Consider the following 23,786-nt stretch of genomic DNA (forward strand, 5'->3'; position numbering starts at 1 on the left):
TCCAAACATTACTTAAAATGTTATGTTGCGATTGGCTTATCACCTATATTCCGGTTGTGATTAACACTCCCGCCTCCGGTCGGCCAGTCCGCAAGAATATTGTCAATATTAAACCAGTCTGCGGTGCAAAAACGATTGCGGACCCCTGCTAAGTAGACCTATTAGTTTTCTCTGTGGGTTGGCTTTACAGTCGACCTCAAAAATAATGACAGTGTTGCTCACTGCACTGTTTGCAACAGTGACTTTTCTATTGTCTACGGTGGGTTAAAATGTAAGAGGTATGTTGAGGTGAGTTTAACAGGTGTCATTCGTTCATTAGCATAGCTAACGTTATTTAAACTAGCTGGCTAGCTGCTAAGGAGCTACACTATTGATGGCCTACTTGATGAGGCCAAACTCCCTGCAGACTTGCTTAAAGTTGTAATAGAATAAACATGATAGTATAATATAAGTACAAATTTTAATGTCACATTTTCTGCATATACCCAACTTGGTTTACAGATTAGACAAAATCACTAAATAAAGTATTACATACACCCTTGGAGGTCGATGGGGGAGGGGGTGGGGGGGAGGGATATGAGGTTGCTGGGGGTGGGGCTGCTACCTCCCTGAAATGAGTTTTTGCAGGGTGGGATGTCTGATATAACATAGGAGCAGAATTAGGTCATTTGGCTCATTGAGTCTACTCTGTAACAAGGTCACAATAGGGAAAAAAAACCTTTCACAAAGATACTCAAAAGGTGTCATAATTTCCCTTCTGCAAGTCCAGCTTTTTGGAAAGTGCAGTCCAGTTTAATATGACTCTCAAATCAACTCATCCCTTAGGTTCTTTCAGTTTTTCTAATTATTGCCATGCTTTCTAATGAACACTTTATTTCAGCCCACTATATTATTTACATCTCATATACCGTCTAGGTAGTCTCCAGCTCCTTGGTATGAACATAGAATTCTCCAACTTCCGGTAATTCCCTCCTCCTCCCTTCCTCTATCCCCATTTCACTCTGCCCCCTCCCCCAGCTGCCTATCACCTCCCTCATGGTTCCCCCTCCTTCTTCTACTACCCATTGTTTTCCTGCCTACAATGTCGATGCTTCCCCTCCCCCACCCCTTTGTCTTTCAAATTACTGGTCTTTCAACTGAACCTACAAGCATTCTTCAAATCCTTCCCCCTCCTTCATTCTTCAGTCCTGACGAAGGGTTCCGGTCCGAAACGTCGACTCATCGTTTCAACTGATGCTGCCCGACCTGCTGAGTTCCTCCAGCGTACTGTAAATATTATTTACCATTTCAACTTATTTCTTAAAATTCACCTTTTTCTGCACTTCTTCCTCCTAGGACTTGATATCTTGTGCAGTGGCCTAAATTGGACATAAAGCTCCAGCTGTAGTCTGATTAATGATTTATTAAGGTTTAGCATAACTTATTTGTTTCACAATGCATCTCTCAATTTATAGAGCCAAAGATCTACACGTTAAGATCATCTTGCCCTTCAACCTTTATATGCAAGAACCTCATTATTCTGTTCCTGGAAGAACTTTGTTTCTATAATTGTTGTTACTAGACGTTGATGCCATATGAAAAAAGTAAATGGGTCACTACAAAGCCAAAAAAAATTTCTAAACCTAACCTCATAATTCAGCAGTAGGAAAAATACATTTTAAATTACAAATGCTGTCAATTTCTGTCCCGCTGATGCATGTAGAAGAGTAAGAGTATGTCAAGACTTTCAAAATTAGAACCAAATTATTTTGTTCAAAGTTTGCTGCAAAATCTCAGACTGTATAATTTTATCATAATGTCAGTGAACTGAACCGTACTGAAGGACAGACAGATTTAAAGGCCATGTTCTTCAAATGATCATTTCACAAAATGGATGGCACAGCAGCATCAAGATAAGATGAAAGGAAAATTTCCTTTTCTGTCTCAACCGGCATACAAAACTTCAAACAACACAAACTTTATCTGTCATATGTAAAATACTAACCAATTTTAGTAAATTACAAAGGAATATTTTTAAATGATAGCAAGAAATACATAGACCATACAACAGAGGGTATTAAAAAGTACTTACAGAACTAGAGAAATACTTTTTAGAACAGAATCTGAATTTAGGATTGGTACAGTGAAGGCATGGCTACCAATCACTGAATGATTCAAATGAACGATGAGGCAAAGTAGTTTATCTCTGAATTTAAACTCAATTAAACCATCAATCCAAAAGAGAATGATTTTCAGTAGTGATTTTCTTTGCTTAGAATTTCATTTCCCCAACTAATTTTTAAAAGGTTTTAGGCAACGAGGATTTCCATACCAACTCCAATTAAATGGACATTAAAAACAATGATTCAGCACAGTCCCAATTTTCAATTCTGTTCACCTTTTGTAGTTACTAAAAGTGGAAATAATGATTTACTCTTTAATCTGATAAAATCAGTGGATCTTACAAATGTGTAAACACTGAATAACATGCACTTGCTGAAGGTATTTAATAAAGAATAAATTAATAAATAATTGACTGGTAAAAGTAATCAGCACCATTGGAATTGATTCCACTGTTATAAAATTTGCCTCGTTCCCAACTACTTAATTTTAGGAGATGATTAGTATTTATATAGTCCTATTATACATTACCTGGTTTGTTTACTACTTATCCTTATAATATCTTTCATTAGATCAAGAATATTTTTAAAAACTGCAAACTGACAATAATCACCTTTTAAAAAATATTTTATTTGAACATAATTCAAGATTCGGAACTGTAAGATGATATACAGACTATTACTTGGCCTTCAAGATACCGTAATTCAAATAAAAGCACTCTTTTTTCAATACATTATGTAAATTTTAAATATTGTTACATGCAATATTATAAATTGTGATTTGTTTTAATAAATATGTACATTAAATAAACACCAATATGCACAATTCCTTCACTAGTTACATACCTGAAGCCACATTTACAAGATATTCTATGTGGAAAAAGTTATTTTCTACCTCATTGTTTTGTGCAAATATATTCCCCTGGATTTTAAAAAGTAGCTTCAATAATTTTGCTTAAAATGAGTAAAGTTCTTCAAAATCCTCAATTATTCATAAATTCTACTTAATGCACATTTTATTCAGAAGTATAAAACAAATGCACTGCATCAACAGTGTTTTTGAAATATGCAGGCAAAGAAATTGCTAGAACTATTGGTTCAGCAATTGTCAATTCAGCTCTAACTTGAGTTTCACAGTACATCCATGCAACCTCAAAAAAACAAATGTGCAAAATACATGATAAAGTTTCTGACATTACATTTCAACGTGTTTATAATGATAAATAAAATGCTTAATATGACAATGGTTTCAGCAACGAAAATACCAAGGATTCACAAGTTATTAATTTATGCGGGGGGGGGGAGTGTGTTGAGTAGTGATAAATAAAATGCTTAATATGACAATGGTTTCAGCAACGAAAATACCAAGGATTCACAAGTTATTAATTTATGCGGGGGGGGAGTGTGTTGAGTAGTGATAAATAAAATGCTTAATATGACAATGGTTTCAGCAAAGAAAATACCAAAGATTCACAAGAGTTATTAATTTATACGGGGGGGGGGAGAAGAGAGAGTGTTGGGTAGTGATTTGATTGTGAAGTAAGTCCCCACCACCCCGGAATAGAACTATTTAGGTTAATCCTTCTTTTCAGCTATAAACCCTTTGTCATGGATCCTAAAGCATTTCAAGTGCTCACCCAATGACTTTTTACAACTGAAGTTGTAGGCACAGAGTTAGATGCATTATTTAAAAATATCCAGATTTACTGCAAGGTAATGAATATAACTTACCAGAACAATAAAATTCTGCTAAAAACAAAAAATATGATGGATGACGGAACCATAAATATTAAAGGATATCGATGGACTTGCTCAGAGGTTAGGGAGCATCTATAGAGAAACAGTCAATATTTCAAGTCGCTGTCCTTCCATCAGTTCCGTTTATAGTATACCTTCACGTAAAATTGTAGCTACCAAACCTTAATGTAACTTAGCAACAGTACTATGTTATGGCTTCTCCTTCAAAACTATGGATTGATAATACTTGCAAAATGCATTCAAGTTTAGGAAACTAGTATGTTTAGCTCAGGAACATGATGCAATGATTTTGAAATATTGTTAATTTTAATACAAGTATTATGTGAATCTGGAATTGCTGTCATCCTTTCCTCTGAAGTTCAATAAGTTTGGTCAGTTTTTCACAATTCTCTGTCTTAATAGATTCAGCCTTCTGCTTCAGACGTTCGTCTCTGTACAATGTTGCCAAATTCAGCAGATCAGTTTCTGTAAACCAAAAAAAAATCTTTATTCAAATGAATAGTACTTATTGCCTGCACAGGCATAGAATAATCTAAACACGATCAAAATTTTCAACGGAGGAACAGAAATACGATTTGTTGGAAACTATCATCAATGCATCAAATATAGAAATATATTTTGGCATGAGTTAGAAGCTGTGCTCGAGCACAGGATCACATCAGAACAATCTGATTTTGCTAATAAAAGTCATAGAATCATTGTGACCGAGCAGGTCTGCCACAAGTAATTTCTTATTCCCGTTCTCCCCCCCCCCCCACCCCCCCAGTAGCCCCATAAATCTCGTTACCCTGTGTCTGGCATTGTTGACATTATGCTTATTCAGTGCACATGCTAGGCTAAGACACAGCATGGACCCTTTTGTTTGTACTTGTACACTCCAGGACGGTGGCATTCTTTGAAGAGTCTTGCTTGTTGTTGCTTCCCGTTTCAGGGAGGGGACCTTGACTTTTAATGGCAATTGACAAGAGTCCAATTTGAAGGTGCATTATCACCACCAACTGGACTGGAGTGTGGTGTAGAGAATTGGAAACTAAAATCCTTTCTACTTCTTTTTATTCCAAATGAAAGCAAAATTACCCCAAAAGGCCCTACAGATTGTAAATAATGAAAGACAATACTGTGAATTAAGGTCAGTCCCATAACACAATAATTATTTTTAAATGAAAACTATCACCCCTCCCACCAAAGCTAGTAATGAAGCCTGCATTTGATTTCTTTCAACCCTGTATGCTTCACACTGTAATAGTATGTGTTCATCGTTTAAATAATGATGACAACACCCACACAACCCAAACATTTTCCAACAAAAAACAATTAAGCATCGTATGCCCAATTCTAAATCTTGTCAATATAATTCATTCCCTTCTCTCATAAACCCAGCAGTTTTATGTATTCTGTAAAGGTGTCTCTCCTTATGCCCATTATCCCATAAGTCTTGCCAAAACTTTCTAATTATTAACCCTAGCAACCCCTTAGCTTATGATTTGCTAAGTGGAAGGTCTATATCCACTGCTAAACTTTTAACAGCTTTGTTAACTAAACAATCATCCCACTCATTCCCCTAAATATCTCTATGTTCAGGGACACATAAGAAGCAAATGTATAAATCAATACTTTGGATATGAAATAATGTTTGGTGATTCTGACCTACTGCTGGAATGACCTGTTTCAAGATTCAGCAAAACCGAAAAAGAATCTGAACAAATTATAACTTGGTAAGTACAAATTTCCTCCACCCACTAAGCCTAAAATGATAGCAACCAATTCTGCGTATATACTGATAAATAGTCAATATGTTGTTTCTTTATCGTCACTTGTAATTCAGGCACAGAGACAGCCACACCAACATTCCCAGTTACATCATTTTTTGATCCATCTGTAAAAATGGTTAACATAACATAATAATTTTAATTAATATATTGATGAACCAACAGACTCTCAGGCTTAACAGAATCCTTAAACTATATTAAAACGTGTAATCTAAAATCAACCAAAGTCATTGGACAAAACAAAGATGGAGTTACGGAGAAAGCTACAGTGGGACATATTGCATAATCCAACAAACCCATGTTCCCTGCTTGATAAGAAACCAGCCACTCAAAACTAAAAACATTCTTCTTATGATGTTCCCAACAGCCCTCCAACACACCTTTAATAGGATGAACATTTCTTTGCTCCCTCAAATTAATCCAGTATGTTACCATCAACTTCAACCTCAGGTGACCCAACTGATGGGTGTGGTGTTTTAAAAAGTGCTTGTTTGTGGTGGCGCTGGCTCAGTGGAAGAGTTCATTCTGGAGGATGGGGAAAGAGTGCTGGCTCCTGGAAAATGGTTAATTATTGATTGGTTATGCAATGAAATTGTGGTCTTATTGTGATTGATGTATTTATGGACATTTTCAATCATGAAGAAGGATGTGAATTCCAGTGTTTTTGCTTTCTTGCAATTGTTCAGGTTCATGGTAACAACTCCCCAGCATTCCAAAGAATGGACTACCCCTTTTCTCGAGTAAGGGAGTCCTCGACTCTACTTTCATTGAATTATGGATCTGTATTTCCAGATCATGTGCTTCCACACACCTCAGTGTCCTACCAATCACTATGTAAGTCCTACCCTGGTTTGTCCTCACAAAGTGTAACACCTCACATTTATTTGCATTAAATTTCATCTGCCACTTTTCAGTCCCTTTCTTCAGCCGGTCCAGAACACATTGCAAGCTTTAATTGCCTTCGTCACTGTCCAGTAAGTCCACAATCTCAGTGTCACTTGTAAATTTGCTGATTCAGTATACCACATTATCATCCAAATCATTAATATAGATGACAAATAACAAAAGACCTAGCACACTACTAGTCACAGGCCTCTAGTCAGAGAGGCAACCATCTATAACCTCTCTCTGGCTTCTCCTGCTAAGCCAATATTGAATGTAATTTACAAATTAATCTTGAATGCCAAGCGACTGAACCTGCTGGACCAGTCTCTCCTGCGAGACTTTTATCAAAGGTCTTGTTAAAGTCCATGTAGACAACATCCACTGCGCTTCCTTCATCAACTTTCCTGGCAACCTCCTGAAAAGACTCTAAGGTTCATTAGACATGACTTACCATGCACAAAGCCATACTGAATCATGCCTTATCTATTCAAGTACTTATATATTATAAGAACATAAGACCATAAGATATTGGAGCAGAAGTAGGCCATTCAGCCCATTGAGTCTGCTCCACCGTTCAATCATGGGCTGATCCAATTCTCCCAGTCATCTCCACTTCCCTGCATTCTCCCCATACCCTTCAATGCCCTGACTAATCAAGAACCAATCTATCTTTGCCTTAAATGTACCCAGTGACTTCACCTCCACAGCCACTCATGGCAATAAATTCCACAGATTTACCACCCTAAGGACTAAAGTAATTTCGCATCTCTCTTCTAAGTGGACATTCTTCAATCCTGAAGTTGTGCCCTCTTGTCCTAGACTCCCCTACCATGAGAAATAACTATAGGAAGGATATCAGTAAGATTGAAAGAGTGCGGAGAAGATTTACTAGGATGTTGCCGGGTCTTCAGGAATTGAGTTACTGGGAAAGATCAAGCAGTTTAAGACTTTATACCTTGGAGCACAGAAGAATGAGGGGGGATTTGATAGAGGTTTACAAAATTATGAGGGGTATAGACAGAGTAAATGAGAGTAGGCTCTTTCCACTCAGATTGGGAGAGATAAACACAAGAGGACATGGCTTTAGGGTGAAAGGGGAAAGGTTTGGGGGATCACTAGGGGAAACTTCTTCACTCAGGGAGCGGTGGGAGTGTAAAACAAGCTGCCATCTGATGTGGTAAATGTGGGCTTACTCTTAAGTTTTAAGAATATATTGGATAGATACATGGATGGGAGAGGTCTGGAGGGTTATGGACTGGGTGCAGGTCAGTGGGACCAGCGGAATAAAGTTTCGGCACAGACTAGAAGGGCCGAATGGTCTTTATCCTGTGCTGTAGTGTTCTATGGTTTTATGGTTCTATGGGAAATAACTTTGTCATATCTAATCTGTTCAGGCCTTTTAACATTCGGAATGTTTCAATGAGATCCTCCCTCATTCTCCTGAACTCCAGGGAATACAGCCCAAGAGCTGCCAGAGGTTCCTCATATGGTAACCCTTTCATTCCTGGAATCATTCTCGTGATTTCTATGAACCCTCTCTGATGTCAGTATATCCTTTCTAAAATAAGGAGCCCAAAATTGCACATAATACTGCAAGTGTGGTCTCACAAGTGCCTTATAGAGCCTCAACATCACATCTCTGCTCTTATATTCTATACCTCTAGAAATGAATGGCTCCTGAAAACCCAAGTACACCACATGCACTGCATCTCCTTTGTCTACCTAGCTTGTAATATCCTCAAAAAATTGCAGTAGGTTAGTCAGGCAGGATTCTCCTTTCAAGAAACCATGCTGGCTTTGGCCTATCTTGTCATGTGCCTCCAGGTACTCCGTAATCTCATCCCTAACAATCGATTCCAACAACTTCCCAACCGCTGATGTCAGGCTAACAGGTCTATAGTTTCCTTTCTGCTTCCTCCCACCCTTCTTAAATAGCAGAGTAACATTTGCAATTTTCCAGTCATCTGGTACAATGCCAGAATCTATCGATTCTTGAAAGATCACTGTTAATGCCTCCGCAATCTCTCCAGCTACTCCCTTCAGAACCCCAGGGTGCATTCCATCAGGTCCAGGAGATTTATCCACCCTCAGACCATTAAGCTTTCTGAGCACCTTCTCAGTCATAATTTTAACTGCACATACTTCACTTCCCTGACACTCTTGAATGTCCGGTATACTGCAGATGTCTTCCACTATGAAGGATGCATTCAGTTCCTCTGCCATCTCTACATCTCTCATTACAATATCTCCAGTGTCATTTTCTATTAGTCCTATCTCTACCTTCAACTCTCTTTTATCCTTTATATATTTCAAAAATATCATGTTCCTTAGAATACTTTACAATAATGTATACACTACTGACTTCAGGCTCACTGGCCTATATTTTCCTAATTTATTCTTGGACTCTTTTTGAGCAACAGAACAATATTGGCTATCCTCAAGTTCTCTGGCAATTCACCTGAGCCTCACTGTGGCTAAGGACATTTTAAATAACTCTGCAGGGCCCATGCAATTTCTGCACTATCATCCCACAAGGTCTGAGAGGAAATAATATGCAAGTATTAACAGCAATAAATAAATTAAATTGGTGATCCAAGTTATTAAGAAATAGAACTCTGTAATTCCATTCACTTGAAATTTGAAAGCCCATAGCTTTAATCGTGCCAAGTCCCAGACCAACTATTTTTTTAAGTTATCAATGTACATTCATTGTTTAAAAATTATGGAATTGAATTGTTTAATATTTAGTACCAATATTAAATTAAGTGAAATTGTATTAGTCCTTGCCGGTACATGGGGACTTTCCCATCTTAATTTACTTCAAGATAGCAAGTATCTCCGCTTCTATAACCCAGAAACAGTTCATGACCACACCACTGTTTAACCTCTGATCTATAGACTCTGTGTCCACCTTCTGAGTAAGAAATTCATTTTTGATCTCTACGAAATATGATGGATGCTGGAAAGCCTATATCTTAACTTAAAATGCAAGATGTGCTGAGGTTTAGTCAGTTAATATTTTGGTACTGTCTTTTCTTCAGTTCTGATATCTCTAGCATTTTGTGTTTCAATACAATGTGCTTTTTAAGAAAGGGAAGAAAAGTCTGAAACATTAGTTTGAAAAGTTTGGCTGAAAATACAAATCCAAAGTTTAATTGAAAATACAAAAACAAGTGAAATATTTCCCATTGGCCTACAAAAGACTTCTCATCAGAGAATGCAGAGACCAAAACAAAATACTCTATTATAAATGGTCAACTCTTCCACTTTGATACTGTAGCAAAATTAATTTGCTTAATTTACACTTTCCAGGCAGAGGGGGGAAAAATGGAATCCCATGTAATGGAAATTAGTTTCTGAGAGATGCATGTTCTATAGCTTCTTCTAAGAATTCAGTGCAACCAAATACACAATCAATCCCTGCACAAACTCAACTGCATCACCTGATGCAAATAGATAATATTGAGTATTTCTGCAAAATAAATATTTGTCAATGATTAGCAATTAAAAGACAATAGAATCCTACTGCATTGAAGAGCATCACAATTAGTTACAACAAATCATGAAACCAGATATTTGAGAACCTATAGTTCTCCTAATGGTCACTGAGCTCCCCCATATGGTTGGCCCCAATAATGCATACACAGTTCTTGTCTGAAGATATGATTGTGGAAAACACTAACTTAAATTGAAGATTACACTGAGGCCTTTATCCACAAAATATTATCCCCCATGTTCTTACAGCTAAACACATGAATCCAAATGGTTGGCCAAGTGATCCTATTTTCAATGATATGACAATTTTACGATTATATAAAATCTTCACAATATAAATTTAAGATTTATTTAATTAGTAAAACAGAGACTTTAAACACACACTTACTTTGCTGTTTTTCTTTCCAGCAGCTCTTTTGAAGATAGTCAATGTAGTCCTTCTCGACATTAGTTTCCACATTTTGTAGTGCTTCGCCTCTGTACTCCTCCTCAAAGCCTTTATCAACAAAATAGGTTACTCTTAAATGTTCTGTTTCTCTCGACAAAATGTGGCCCAATGACCTGTAATTGGAATACAATATTCAGCTGGCTTGCATGTAGAGCTCAGCAGAAAATAAAACTCAACTGTTATATTCATGAAGTTATTCAAGGTTTTGAACTATACTCATTCAAAGATGAATAGAAAAGTACAGGATTAGCATATTTTTTGATCATCCAGTTTTGTGAAATTCCCTGGAGACTTTTTGTAACATTGACAATTAATGTCTGCATTGTAGCTTTATGAATCAGGAATAGGTTGGTTTGTTTGTTTATTACAAATTTTTGACCAAAAACTACATCTTTTTAAAAGTCTGAATATTGATGAAACTTTTTAATATGCAGCCAGTATGCAACTTCTTAAAAGCAGGTATTTGTAACTTTTATTGCATTATTACTCAATGTAATAAGAGTTACATTATTTAAAATGTAACTCTGCCATCTTGTGGTTGCACAGCTACAAAAAGCATACCTTGAGCTGTATTTTGCTGATTGTTAGCTTCATTCCATTCACATTTCAGCTGCAACTCTTGAGTTATGCCAGAGCATGGTCAAAATAACTAAAATGTCTTGAAAGTCAGATGCCAAAACTGCAGTGACTTCATAAGGAAATGGTGCAGAAGCAATCAGCACTCAATCCCTCAGCTTCACTAAGCTTGTGGGGAGAAGGGTCCAAGAAAGAAAGTGCTTTATTTCTTTTACTTCATTTTAATTCATTTCTTTTAATTCATTTTCATGCAGCTCATTTAATTTGTTAAAATACTTTTGATGACCAGAAACATTTAAGAACTTTAAAAAGGATTTAACAGGCAGCCACTATGTAGACTATATCCAGCCCTGGATACCATGATTGTCATTTTCTCTCTGCCACTCATAAAGTACAATTTACAGAACTTGATAAACCAGCTCAAGCAATCAAGAGCAGTCATTAGGCAAAATAAACAAATGAGACATACTGAATTATTTCGCAACATTTAAAAAAAACAAATGTGTGGTCTCTTTAGTGTTACTACTTTAGTTAACTTGTATTTATTTTCAAGTTTTTTCCCCAATAAAATACAAAAATATTAAAAATGAATAAAGAACACCTTGCGTAAAATAATTTCACCATCAAACTTACGGTTTGTATTGAAGACTATAAGGAGGATTGGTCACCATCAATTGGGCGACAAGCGACACCAGAACTAAAATAAAGATTGGTAATAGCTGCACAAATGCTGAATAAGTGCCCTGCAAAATATCAAAGCGGAAAATGGTTAAATGGTTAGATGAAATGGCTCTTATCCACTTAAATCATAATGGATACCAATTTATTCCTGAACTTTTCTTTAATGTTTCTTGGCAACGAACTCCTTTACTTATAAAATCATAAGAAACAGAAAAAGGAGGCCACTTGGCCCTACATGTCTGCTGTTCAATAGGCCATGGCTGATCTTTACCTTTAATCTTTACCACTAATCTTTACCACTTTCCTCAATTCCCTTAATATCAAAAAACTATTGATGTTTGCCTTGAATAAACTTAAAGAGACTAAGCCTTCGCAGTCCCACTCTGTAGCGAATTCCACAGATTTGCCACTTGATACATGGAGGCATTTCTCTTCATTTTAATTCTGAATGATTAACCCATTATTCTGAGTCTGTGACCCCGAGTTTAAACACAACAGCTAAAGGAAAGACCAATTCTGCATCTCTGTCCCCAGTGTGCATTTTGATCAGTGTACCTCATTCTTCTAAACTTGAGTGTGAGGGTCTGATCTGTTTATTTTCTTCATATGACAAACCCATCATTCCAGGAATTAATCTTCACTGAATTTCCTCTATTATTCTCCTCCAAGAAAAGGTGACATCAACTTTCCACCCAGTCTCAATACCACTAGTGGAAAACACCTCTACTCGTGTAAAGATTAGCTTTATTTGTCACATGTACATCGAAACATCAAAACAGACAGTAAATTACATTGTTTGAACAGTCTGAGATTTGCTGGAGTCAGCTGCAAGTGTTGCCCTGCTTCTGGCACCAACATACTAACTCTAACTCGCATGTCTTTGGACTGTGGGAGGAAACTGGATCAGCCGGAGGAAACTCACACGGTCACAGGGAGAACATAAATTCCTGACAGAAGGCAGCAGGATGAACCTCCATCTTACAGCTGGTGTTGTAAAACATTTCGCTCACCACTATGCCACCGTGCCATATGCATATCCCCAAGCCAGAGAGGCTTATACGTTGTCTGCCTTCCTAATTACTTGTGATTTCTGTATTATATTTTGTTTCGATTTTCTGACACATTGGACTATGCTGATTTACAGAGTCATACAGCACAAAAATAGGCCTTTTGCACCACAAGATCCCTGCTGACAATTGTACTTATGTATACTAGTCCCATTTACCCATATTTGGTCTGCAGCCTCCTATGAATCAAGTCTCATTTAGACGCCTCCAACATCACCTCAAGCAGTACAGTCCAGATTCCAATCACTTTTCAAAAATTAGCACTAATCTGCTAATTAAATTTACCAATGATATACATTGATTGGCCATATCTCAAACAATAACGAGGTGGCCTACAGGGAAGATGACGTCTCTTTGACACAGTGGTATCAAGGAAACAACCTTTCCTTCAATGTCGCAAAAACAAAGGAGCTGATTGTGATTTACAGGAGGGATGGAGACGGGCTAACCCCTATTGACATCAATGGAACTGGGGTTGAGAGGGTAAACAGCTTTAAGTTCCTCAGCATACACATCCCCGAGGACCTGACATGGTCTGTACACACCAACTTTCTGGTGTAAAAAGGCACAACAGTGCCTCTTTCACCTCAGACGGCTGAGGAAGTTTTGTTTGGGCCCCCAAATCCTAAGAACTTTCTACAGGAGCACGATTGAGAGCATCCTGACTGGCTGCATCACTACCTGGTATGGGAACTGTACCTCCCTTAACCGCAGGGGTCTGCAGAGAGTGGTGCAGACGGCCCAGCAGATCTGTAGTTGTGAACTTCCCATGATTCAGAACATTTACAAAGCCAGGTGTGTAAAAACGGCCCGTAGGATCATTGGGGACCCAAATCACCCCAACCACTGTCTATTCCAGCTGCTACAACCCAGGAAACAGTACCACAGCATAAAAGCCAGGACCAACAGGCTCTGGGACAGCTTCTTCCACCAGGCCATCATACTGATTAACTCACACTGATTTGAGTGTATTCTATATTACAATGGCTGTTCTATTTAATATAAATTATTATAATTACTATGATTGTACATTGCACACTTAGACGGAGACGGAACATAAAGATTTTTACTCCTCATGTATTTGAAGGATGTAAGAAATAAAGTCAATTCAATATAAGTATTCACTCTCAATTCACTACTACTCAGACTCCTGATCCCTGTCTAAGAAAGTATATGCAGACATTGGATAAGGTTCAAAGGAGGTTTACGAAAATGATTCCAGGATTGAAAAGCTTGGCATATGAGGAGCGTTTGATGGCTCTGGGCCTCTACTCACCGAAATTCAGAAGAATGAGGGAAACCTATTGCATGTTGAAAGGCCCTGATGGAGTGGATACGATAAGGGTGTTTCCTTTGGTGGGGTAGTTTAAGACCAGGGGACACTGCCTCAGAATAGGGGGATGTCCTTTTAGAACAGAAATGAAGAGGAATTTCTTCAGTCAGAGAGTGGTGAATCTATGGAATTTATTGACACAGGCGGTTGCAGAGGCCGAGCTATTTGGTACATTTAAGGCAGAGGTTGAAAGATTCTTGATTAGTCCGGGCATGAAGGGATGCAGGGGGAAGGCAGGAGATTGGGGCTCAGAAGGAAAATGGATCAGCCACGATGTAATGGCAGAGCAAACTCGATGGGCCTAATGGCCTAACTCTACACCTACGTCCCTCGGTCTTATAGCTGTACCCTCTTACTTAAGACACCGCAAACTGAGGGATTCTTACTATCTACCTAATTTATTCCCCCCTCATAATTTTGTACGCCTCTTTCAAGTCACACCTGTGCTCCAGGGTAAACAGATCCAGCCTAAGTAGTCTATCCTTATAGCTGAAAAGCCCCTATCTAGGCAGTCCTGATGATTTCCCCTGCATTCTCTCCAGCACAGTCATATCTTTTCTATAATGTGGTGACCAGAACTGTACACAATAATCAAAGTATGGCCTTATAAATGCCTTAAAAAATTGAAATAAGAGGACCTCCTTCATAATGGCCACTGAAGCCATATTCTTCCTTTATCTACTTATACTGTCACTCTCAGAGTCTGTGGTCTTATACCCAAAGGTCCCTTTTTTCAATCAATGCTCCCCTGAGCTCTACCATTCACTCTGCGTATTCTACCCCTCTTTGACCATCCCAAATGCACCATTTTCTCCCAATACCACTGCCCACAATTCACCCTGTCTTTCCCACCCCCACCTCTCCAACTGCCCATCACCACAGATTCCAACCACTGATTCCCCTCCATTCCATGGAGCACTGTCTTCTCCTATCAGATTCTATCTTCTTCAGCCCTTTATCACTTCCACCAATTATATTCCAACCCCTGAGATCGTTCCCACTCTCCACCCTCCCTCATCTGCCCATTACTCCCTCACCTGCATCCATCCATGACCTACTGGTCCTTACTCCACCTTCCCCCACCTCAATCTATTTATACTGACAACCCCCCCCCCCTTGTTCTTTCCCATCCTGATGATGGTCATGACCTGAAACATTGACTGCCCATTTCCTTCCATAGACACTACCTGGCCTGCTGAGTTCTTCCAGTTGCTTTGTGCATTGCTCCAGATTTCCAGCACCTGTAGTATCAAGTCCTCACTTCACACTTGTCAAGACTAAATTCAATTGCACTGCCTGAATTGTCAACTGATACCACACTGTGGCCTAGGAAAATCCCCCACCCCCTCACTAACTACAACCCAACAAATTTTCCCATCAGTTCCATCCCCTCCCCCACCACTCTCTCTCTCACTACGCTTGGACTCATTTACAGCAGCTAATTACAACCTAAAAAAAAACAGATGTCAAAAATCATTTTCCCCTTTCCCATCATTATTCTGCAACTGCATCGCTCCTATTTCCTCATTAAAGTTCCAGCATATTCTGTAATACTGATGTCATTCTAACAAGTCCAAAGTTCCTCATTTCCCTCCTAAAGAGTGGACTTACATCTGCTACTTCCAAATATGTGGATAATTTTCAAATCTATTGAAAACATTGGAAGGTGACAACCACTTCTATACACCATCTTCAGAGACACCTTAAAAACCCAAGGTTACAACTCTAAAGGGCCTGAGCATTTATTCCATTTTAGTCCCATTAATTCATTACTAGCTTTTCAAAAAACTTGTTAGCTCTTTTGGGATCATCTATTACTGCAGATCTGTAGCGTTCCCTTAATTTAGCTTCACAGGGGATATTTTATCATTTCTCAGCCACTTCTGTACGCCTCAGGATAATACCCCATTTTTCAGTAAGAGACAAACATTAACTTCAGCTAATATTTTCTGTTTTTACGTATCTATGGAAGCTCTCTTAATGTGTTTTCGTATTTTTCACTAGACCACCCTTATGCTTTACTTTACATTTCCTTTGCCTAAATCTTTCTTTGTTTTATTTTCCTTAACTTCATTGTCACAGCTTGACTTTTCCATTTGGGTTTTTGAATTAATACTATAAACTTCTAGGCTATGTACCATATATTTAAATGTTAGCCATTGCTGGTTTTTAGTCAGGATGGTACTGAGAACATTGAGAAAATGTACCAAGTGCCAGGTATGGATGGCGGACGAAGTGCACCAGGTCACAAACTACCTACCCTCTTACCCCAAATGTGAAAAGATCTTGATTTCTGACATTGGCCCATTAATTATCTTATACACCACCAAGCCTTCAGCCACCGGCAGCACAGTAGCATAGCGGTTATGGTAATGCTATTACAGCGCCAGCTTCAATTCCCGCTGCTGTCTGTAAAGAAGCTCGTACGTTCATCTATAGCTGCGCAAATTTCCTCTAGGTGTTTCGATTTCCTCCAACATTCCAAAAATATAAGGATTAGGTTTAGGGAGTTGTGGGCATACTAGTTGGCACAAGCATGGCAAAACCTGTGGGCTGTCCAGCTCAATCCTCTCTGAATTTATTTGATGCAAACAATGCATTTTACACTATATTTCAATGTACATGTGATAACTAAAACTAATCTTTATCCTGAAGAGTTTCGGCCCACAACATTGACTATCCTCTTTTTTAGATGTTGCCTGGCCTGCTGAGTTCCCCCAGCATTTTGTGTGTGTTGCTCAGATTTCCAGTATCTGCAGATTTTCCTCGTTTTTATTTTTATAACTGTCTTGTGGGCTGAGGAGTATGTTTCCACACTGCACGTCTCTACAACTGCTCCTTAGTATCAGATTCTCCCAGGTTCCCCTATACAGATGTCAACCTAGTAGGTTCATCGTTCCCATTTTTCCCTATTAGAGATAAAAAAGATTAGCTTTATCAAAATACATACTTCAAAACATACAATGAACTGTGCTGTTTTGCGTCAATGACCAAAAGAATCTGAAGATTGTGCAGGGGCAGCCTGCAGTATTTGCCACATCTCTGGTGCTCGCATAGCATGCTCACAACTAACTAACCCCAACTGTACATATTTGGAATGTGGGAGGAAACCGCAGCAACCAAAGGAAACCCATGTGGACATGGGGAGAACATACAAACTCCTTGCAGATAGCAGTGGGAATTGAACCCCAATCGGTGATCGCTGGTGCTGTAAAGCAGCTGGGCTACTGTACCATTCTTCAGATTCCCCCTCATGTGAACTCTCTCATCAATACCCACCACTTGACCACTTACTTTAATGTTGTACTCGGAGAACTACATAGTTGACTTACTATGACAGAGATCCCGGCCCTATTGTTATGAATTACATCGCAATGGAAAGCCCCACACCACTCCTTGAACCACACAGACATTCAATTCTCAAATCTTATTGTCAAATAAAATACTCAAGGGGAATTTGAGGGGAAAGTTCATCACTCAAGGGTGCTGGGAATGTGCAATAAGCTGCAGCAGAAGTGAGAGATGTGAGTTCAACTGTAACATTTAAGAGAACTGTGGATAGGTACATGATGAGAGAGGTATGGAGAGCTATGGGCCAGTGCAGATAGATGGAACTAGGCAGACGGCTAAGCTGGCATAGACTAGATGGGCCAAAGGAGCTTGTTTCTGTGCTGCAGTGTTCTATGACTCCATTTACCCTATGCCAATTTGCACATGGTTCCAAAATTATAACCTGTGAAATTCTGCTCATATTTATATGCAGAACCCACTTTGTCCTTTCAACAACATTGATCCCATAAGGACAAGAGGATCTCTCCTCTCCCAATCCACGTTCCTCTTCAGACTTGGAGGAGATGTCATTAACTGTGATTCTGGCCTCTAACCTCTCAACATATTTGCTCTATTGTTAAAGATTCTTTGATTCATACTTTATTTATAATAAAGAAATAAATTATCCGTGGGCCATCTGGAGTAAAGACCTTCATATAACCATGCCAACGACTCTCCTTTGTTTAAAAGGAAGTGTTGACTAGCCAATTCGTCTGCACTCAAAAACCCTAAAGATCTACTACAAAGGACTGACAACTTTGCTCTTGCAAGTAGCAATAATCAAGAACAAAATCAAGGTAAATCCTACTATTGTAGATAATATACTTTACAACAGATTTAAATGCATATGATATCAGCAGAAGTTTGATCACAGGCATTTAACATTAAATTGATTTTATAAGCTTTAATCTTCTTCAAAATAAATATAGTGTTTTCTCTCCCAATCGGAAGATACGGTATCCATCTAAGATGTGATAACCATACAAGACACTTGTATTCTTGATGCCATGCAATCTCACCTATCACATCTTCTTAGAAATACAAAACTGACCTGGATTCTATTTTCCTGTTCCTCCTCTTCTGTCCTTTCATTCATATGTCGGCGCCGACGGTAAAAATGGGTGTACGTTGTCCCTCCATTTGTGTAGGCATGAATGTTACCTGATCAAAGCACACCATCTATTAACCACTCCGAACAGATAATAAAATCCAATAGTTAAAGCTGACTTGTATGACATGTAAATAGCTTTACAATACGTATTTAAAATCTATAGACACTAGCTACAGGCCCCAAATCTATAATCCACAAACTTTGTTTATATTTTTCCTGTATCGCTTGTTAGAGAATATGGATATACTTTCTTCCATAACTTCCGAGACTCTGAAATGGTTCTAATGGACTGCAAGGACAACCTTAGCCAAGGAGTGAGTAAAGTGAGTAAATTCTGTTAGCCTGAAATCAGCTGATAAGTAAATCCGTTGTTGAAGTGCTAAAAGAACTTTGAAAAATCAAAACATCCTCAGACAGATGCAACATGAAAGCGAAAATCACATTCGACATCAAGCCAAAGAGAGAGATGGCAGAAACTAATGGATGCAAAATAGCTGAATTTTCAAATGCCATTCAACACAGAAATATGAATTTTTTGGTAAAATGCAGACAGGGACTGATTAAAAGGTAGAAAATATTAGCAATAAAATGTGTAATTTTAAGGGTGGAACACTTTAATATGGGGAACTATAAATTCTAGGCCCTTATTCTTTTTACCCCCCAACCCCAGTTTATATTGATGAGTAAGATGGGTCTATGCTGAAAGTTTAAAAGATGATAGCCGATTTCACTGAAAACTACAAGGTGAAACAGCGTAGGTGCTGAAAGACTGTTTTCCTTGGATAGAAGGTCTAGTACAAAAGGACACAATTTCAGAATTAGGTTTATTACCAAGGACATATGTTGTGAAAGGTGTTGTTTTTCTGTTGTGGTATAGTTCAGGACATACAAAATTAAAAATGGCTATAAATTACAAATAAATAGTAAAATAAGGAATAACAAAGTAGTGTTCATTGGCAATCAGAATCTGACAGCGGAATGGAAGAAGCTAATCCTAAGTAATTGAGTGTGTTACTTCATGCCTCCTGCACCTCTTCCTTAATGGCAGCAATGAGAAGACTGCATTTCAAGGATGGTTAGGGTCCTTACTGAGGGATGCTGCCTTTTTGCGACATCACCACTTGAAGATATTCTTGATGATGGAGAAGTTTGAGCCCATGACGGTTGAATCTACAAACCTTTATACCTGCTTTTCATCTTGAATGCTGGAGTCTCCATACCAGACTGAATGCATCTACTGTGCTCTCCACCATACATCTATATGAATTTGCAAATCTTTGTTGACATACAACATCTTCTCAAACTACGAACGTAGTAGAGCTGTTGACATGCTTTCTTCATGATTGCATCAAATGTGGTGAGACCAGGATAGATCATGTTAAAAACATTAATGTCCTGGAGTGGCCAAGTCAGAGCCCAGTCCTCAATCCAATAGAGAATTTGTGGCTGGACTTGAAAAGGGCTGTTCATAATCCCCATTAAATCTGACACAGTTTGAGCAGTTTTGTAAAGAACAATAGGGAAAAATTGCAGTGCCCAGATGTGCAAAGTTGACAGAGACCTATCCACACAGATTCAAGGCTGTAATTGCTGCCAAAGGTACATCTACTAATTACTGACTTGAAGGTAAATGCTTATGCTTTCAATTACTTTGTTTTGTATTTGTAATTAATTTAGATCATTTTGTAGAGATCTGTTTTCACTTTGACACAAAAGATTCTTTTTCTGTTGAGCAGTGTCAAAATATTATAATGTTGTAAAACAATAAAACATGAAAACTTCCAAGGAGGATAAATACTTTTTAAAGGCACTGCATATACAATCTGCTGAAAACAGTCAAGGGAACTGAATGGAACAGTGACCTCTGGTATCTGTGTTCACAGGCAGCCATGACACAACAGCTGTAACAGCCTTTTAGTAGCAAGTTAGAAGTATTTCAAACCAATGAACCAGAGCTTTGCTTTGTAATTGCTTTTTTCTGCTGGCGTTGATTAGTCTGCAATAGATTAGGCCACAAAACGTGAAGTTTAAAAAAAAATCAATCTTAACAGGTCAAATGTCAAGTAGACATTCAAGTTTAAGATGGTGAAACCCCACGACTACTTATCAGTGGCAAACAAAACAAAGAACGCAACTAAATACCTTAATAATAACATTTTTCCCAATAAAATTTCTGATAAATGAACACCACAAACAACAGACAGGCGAGAGGAGGCGAGGTAGAGTTGAGGGTCGAAGCAAGCGGGTTCAAGCCAAAGTCAAGGCGAAATCGAGGTACAGTCAGGGCAAGCAGAGATGAGGCAGTATTAAGGCCAATCCACCAAACAAAGAGCAAGGAAAGACGCAAGATCGAAGTGGCAGGCCAGTTTGGAAAGGTCAAGTATTGGCTGAAACGTGGGGGTGGAGTCCAGACCCAGAGCATTTCGAAGCAACAGAGCCTGGATCCTGGAGTGAGGAATGACCTGATGTTTTGGACAATTTAAACACCAGGCCAGATTGATAGGCAGGGTTTTGGAACAAGAGGCGAGGGTTGGACCAGGTTTACTCAGCTCTGCGCTGAATTGCAGCCATGATCTGCCTCGGGCTTCGTGTCAGTGTACTCACTTTCATTCTGAATGCTATATACTTATTTTTATTGTTTGCACGGTTTGTTTGTTTTTATTTCTCTCTTCATTTTGGGTGTGTGACAGTTTTCTTTTTTTTAAATGGGTTCTTTTGGGTTTCTTCATTTCATAGCCACCTGTAAGGAGACGACTCTCAAGGTTGTATAATGTACACATACTTTGATAATAAATGTACTTTGTACTTGAGGTATTCAATCATGGCAGAGTGCAGGCAGAGGAATCCGCAGCACTGTAATAAAATCACTCTCTTGAACTCAGAATCAGAACTTCCTGATAGGCCCTTAATCATCATACTTTTTAAAAAATGTTGTCATTAAGATGTCAACACAGGGAACCCTCGAGAAACCACTTATGAATTTTAGTAAACCTAATACCTCACAAAACATTTAAAAAGATTTCCTGCTGTCTACCTTGCTAAGACTTTTCTAACTGTAATGTAATTTCTCACTTTTGCTTCTTTATGCTGTGACAGACATTACAAATCTGGATGAGCAAATCCCATTTGGCCAAACACTGTCTTTGGATTTGAATCACTTAAAACCAAAGATTGCCTGAACAAAGTAGGAATCACCCTCTCCCCCTCACTTCCACCGAAGACGACCTGGGTTTGTTTTCTTTCCAAGCTTGCTGGTTTAAACAAATTAATGACTTCAATTTACAAAGCAACTTGCATGAATTCAAGATAACCTAAAGTACTTCACGGTCACTGCTGTAATGTAGGAGCAACACCAATAATTTGTACACAGAAAAACCGTAAAAACAACAAAATGATATTATTCAGAATGCTTTACAGCTATTAAATGAGTCATAAATTTTCAGCAGTATACCTGAGAGAATTCACAGCCACTTCAAACAAAACCAGTAGTTGGTTATACCTCATCTGAAAAGAGGTACCCCAGACTGAGCAGCCATGTCATGAGAATGACTTACTAGATTTCAAATTCATAGACTGGGACGCGAACTCTCAACCCCACTGGTGCTCTCCTGGATTGTGTGCTTAGCCACTGTTCTGTTCACTGTACCTGCTCCCCATATCACCCGCAGCTGATATAGTAAACACAAAAATGCATCAGTGCATTTACTTTTTTAGGCACCTTGAGAAGATTCTGCACATCTACGAGGATTCTGTGGAGACCTCTCCCAATGGTCTACAGAAAGTATCCTGATGGGTTGCACTTCAATCTGGTATGGCAACTGTCCTCCTCCTAACCTCCTGAGCACTGGAACCTGCAGAAAGCTATAAACACTTCCTAATCAATCATAGGATTGCCACTTCCTTCTACCCAGTCCATCTTCAAGGTGCACTGCTTCATAAAGGCTAGTAGTAACATCAAAATGCCTGTCACCTTGGCTTTTCCCTTTTCTCTCTTCTACCTTCAGGGAGTAGATATAGAAACTTGAAAACCCAGACTTATAAACAGCTTCTTCCCCACTTATGAGACTGCTAAATCAACCACCTATTTCATACCATTTTCCCGATGTTGCTGCCGTGTTCTTGTCTATCATTTCTATGTCTTTCAGTTATTCCACAAGTGCCACATTAGCATTTCTATTTGCATTACTTCAGATCATACCATTCAACAAACACAACTCCGCCATTTTGCACTTGTGATTGTAGTTATTATTACTGTTTATACTGTGAGATTCATACCAACAAAGAATTTCAATGCACCCTGTTGTGTATGACGATAAACTAATCTCATGGCACAACTCACTGAGGCATGTTATTTTTGAAAAAAATCTGAAAAAAAGTTGCCACATTTTAACCCGGCTTACACCAACAGTCTTATCAAGGGATAATACAATTTGCATTTATATTTGTCAATATTATTATGAACACACTAATCTTTCTGCAAGATTGTATTGCAATACCAACCTGTTGGAAATCTTCCACCAAAAAACATGTTGAATACATCTTCAGGTGTTATATCAGCTTCAAATTCTCGATAATGGCTTGAATTGTTTGTATAAGGACTGCGGATGGTTGTTGATTCTTCTCTACGATGATCATACTGATATCGTTTTTCTGGATTGCTCAATATGGCATATGCATTTCCTATGGCTAAAACAAACATACCTTTGGTTAACTAACATTAGTCTCAGACTTACAATTCATAGCCAAATTAACCATGAACTTAAACTTTCCCTTTACATTTCAGTTCTTTAGGTCAAAAAAACCTTTCACCTTCAATTATTTCTTCACCTGTTACTGATCTATGTCCATGGATCCTCAAGACACCATTTCTATTTTTCCACTTTTATAAATGTGCTCTATTCTGTTCTTTAGGTCCAAATTTATTGGCCTCGCATTGTTGACAGTGAAATTTATTTAACCACAATTTTGCCCATTTCCTGCTGTATGGTTTCACCTACCCTATTTATGAGACCTTTGTATCATCAGCAAACAAACATGCATGACTTTCAATTCCATCATTTATAGTCATAGTCATACTTTACTGATCCCGGGGGAAATTGGTTTTCGTTACAGTTGCCACCATAAATAATAAATAGTAATAAAACCATAAATAGTTAAATAGTATGTAAATTATGCCAGGAAATAAGTCCAGGACCAGCCTACTGGCTCAGGGTGTCTGACCCTCCAAGGGAGGA

The 23,786-nt window shown here is 38.4% G+C and overlaps 1 protein-coding gene across 1 annotated transcript in view; it reads right to left on the reverse strand.

The window, feature by feature from the left end:
* Positions 1-2,732: 2,732 nt before the first annotated feature.
* The window catches only part of dnajc18 (DnaJ (Hsp40) homolog, subfamily C, member 18), a 47,709-nt gene continuing 26,655 nt past the window's right edge, over positions 2,733-23,786 (reverse strand). The window contains exons 4-8 of the mRNA XM_072263797.1: positions 23,053-23,238; positions 18,493-18,602; positions 11,664-11,773; positions 10,395-10,567; positions 2,733-4,322 (exon numbers count right to left, since the gene is read on the reverse strand). Coding sequence (XP_072119898.1) covers positions 4,198-4,322; positions 10,395-10,567; positions 11,664-11,773; positions 18,493-18,602; positions 23,053-23,238 — 704 coding nt within the window. The 3' untranslated portion in view covers positions 2,733-4,197. The remainder of the gene's footprint in view (positions 4,323-10,394; positions 10,568-11,663; positions 11,774-18,492; positions 18,603-23,052; positions 23,239-23,786) is intronic.

The sequence above is a fragment of the Mobula birostris genome, chromosome 7 (genome assembly GCF_030028105.1).
Source record: "Mobula birostris isolate sMobBir1 chromosome 7, sMobBir1.hap1, whole genome shotgun sequence".
NCBI lineage: Eukaryota > Metazoa > Chordata > Chondrichthyes > Myliobatiformes > Myliobatidae > Mobula > Mobula birostris.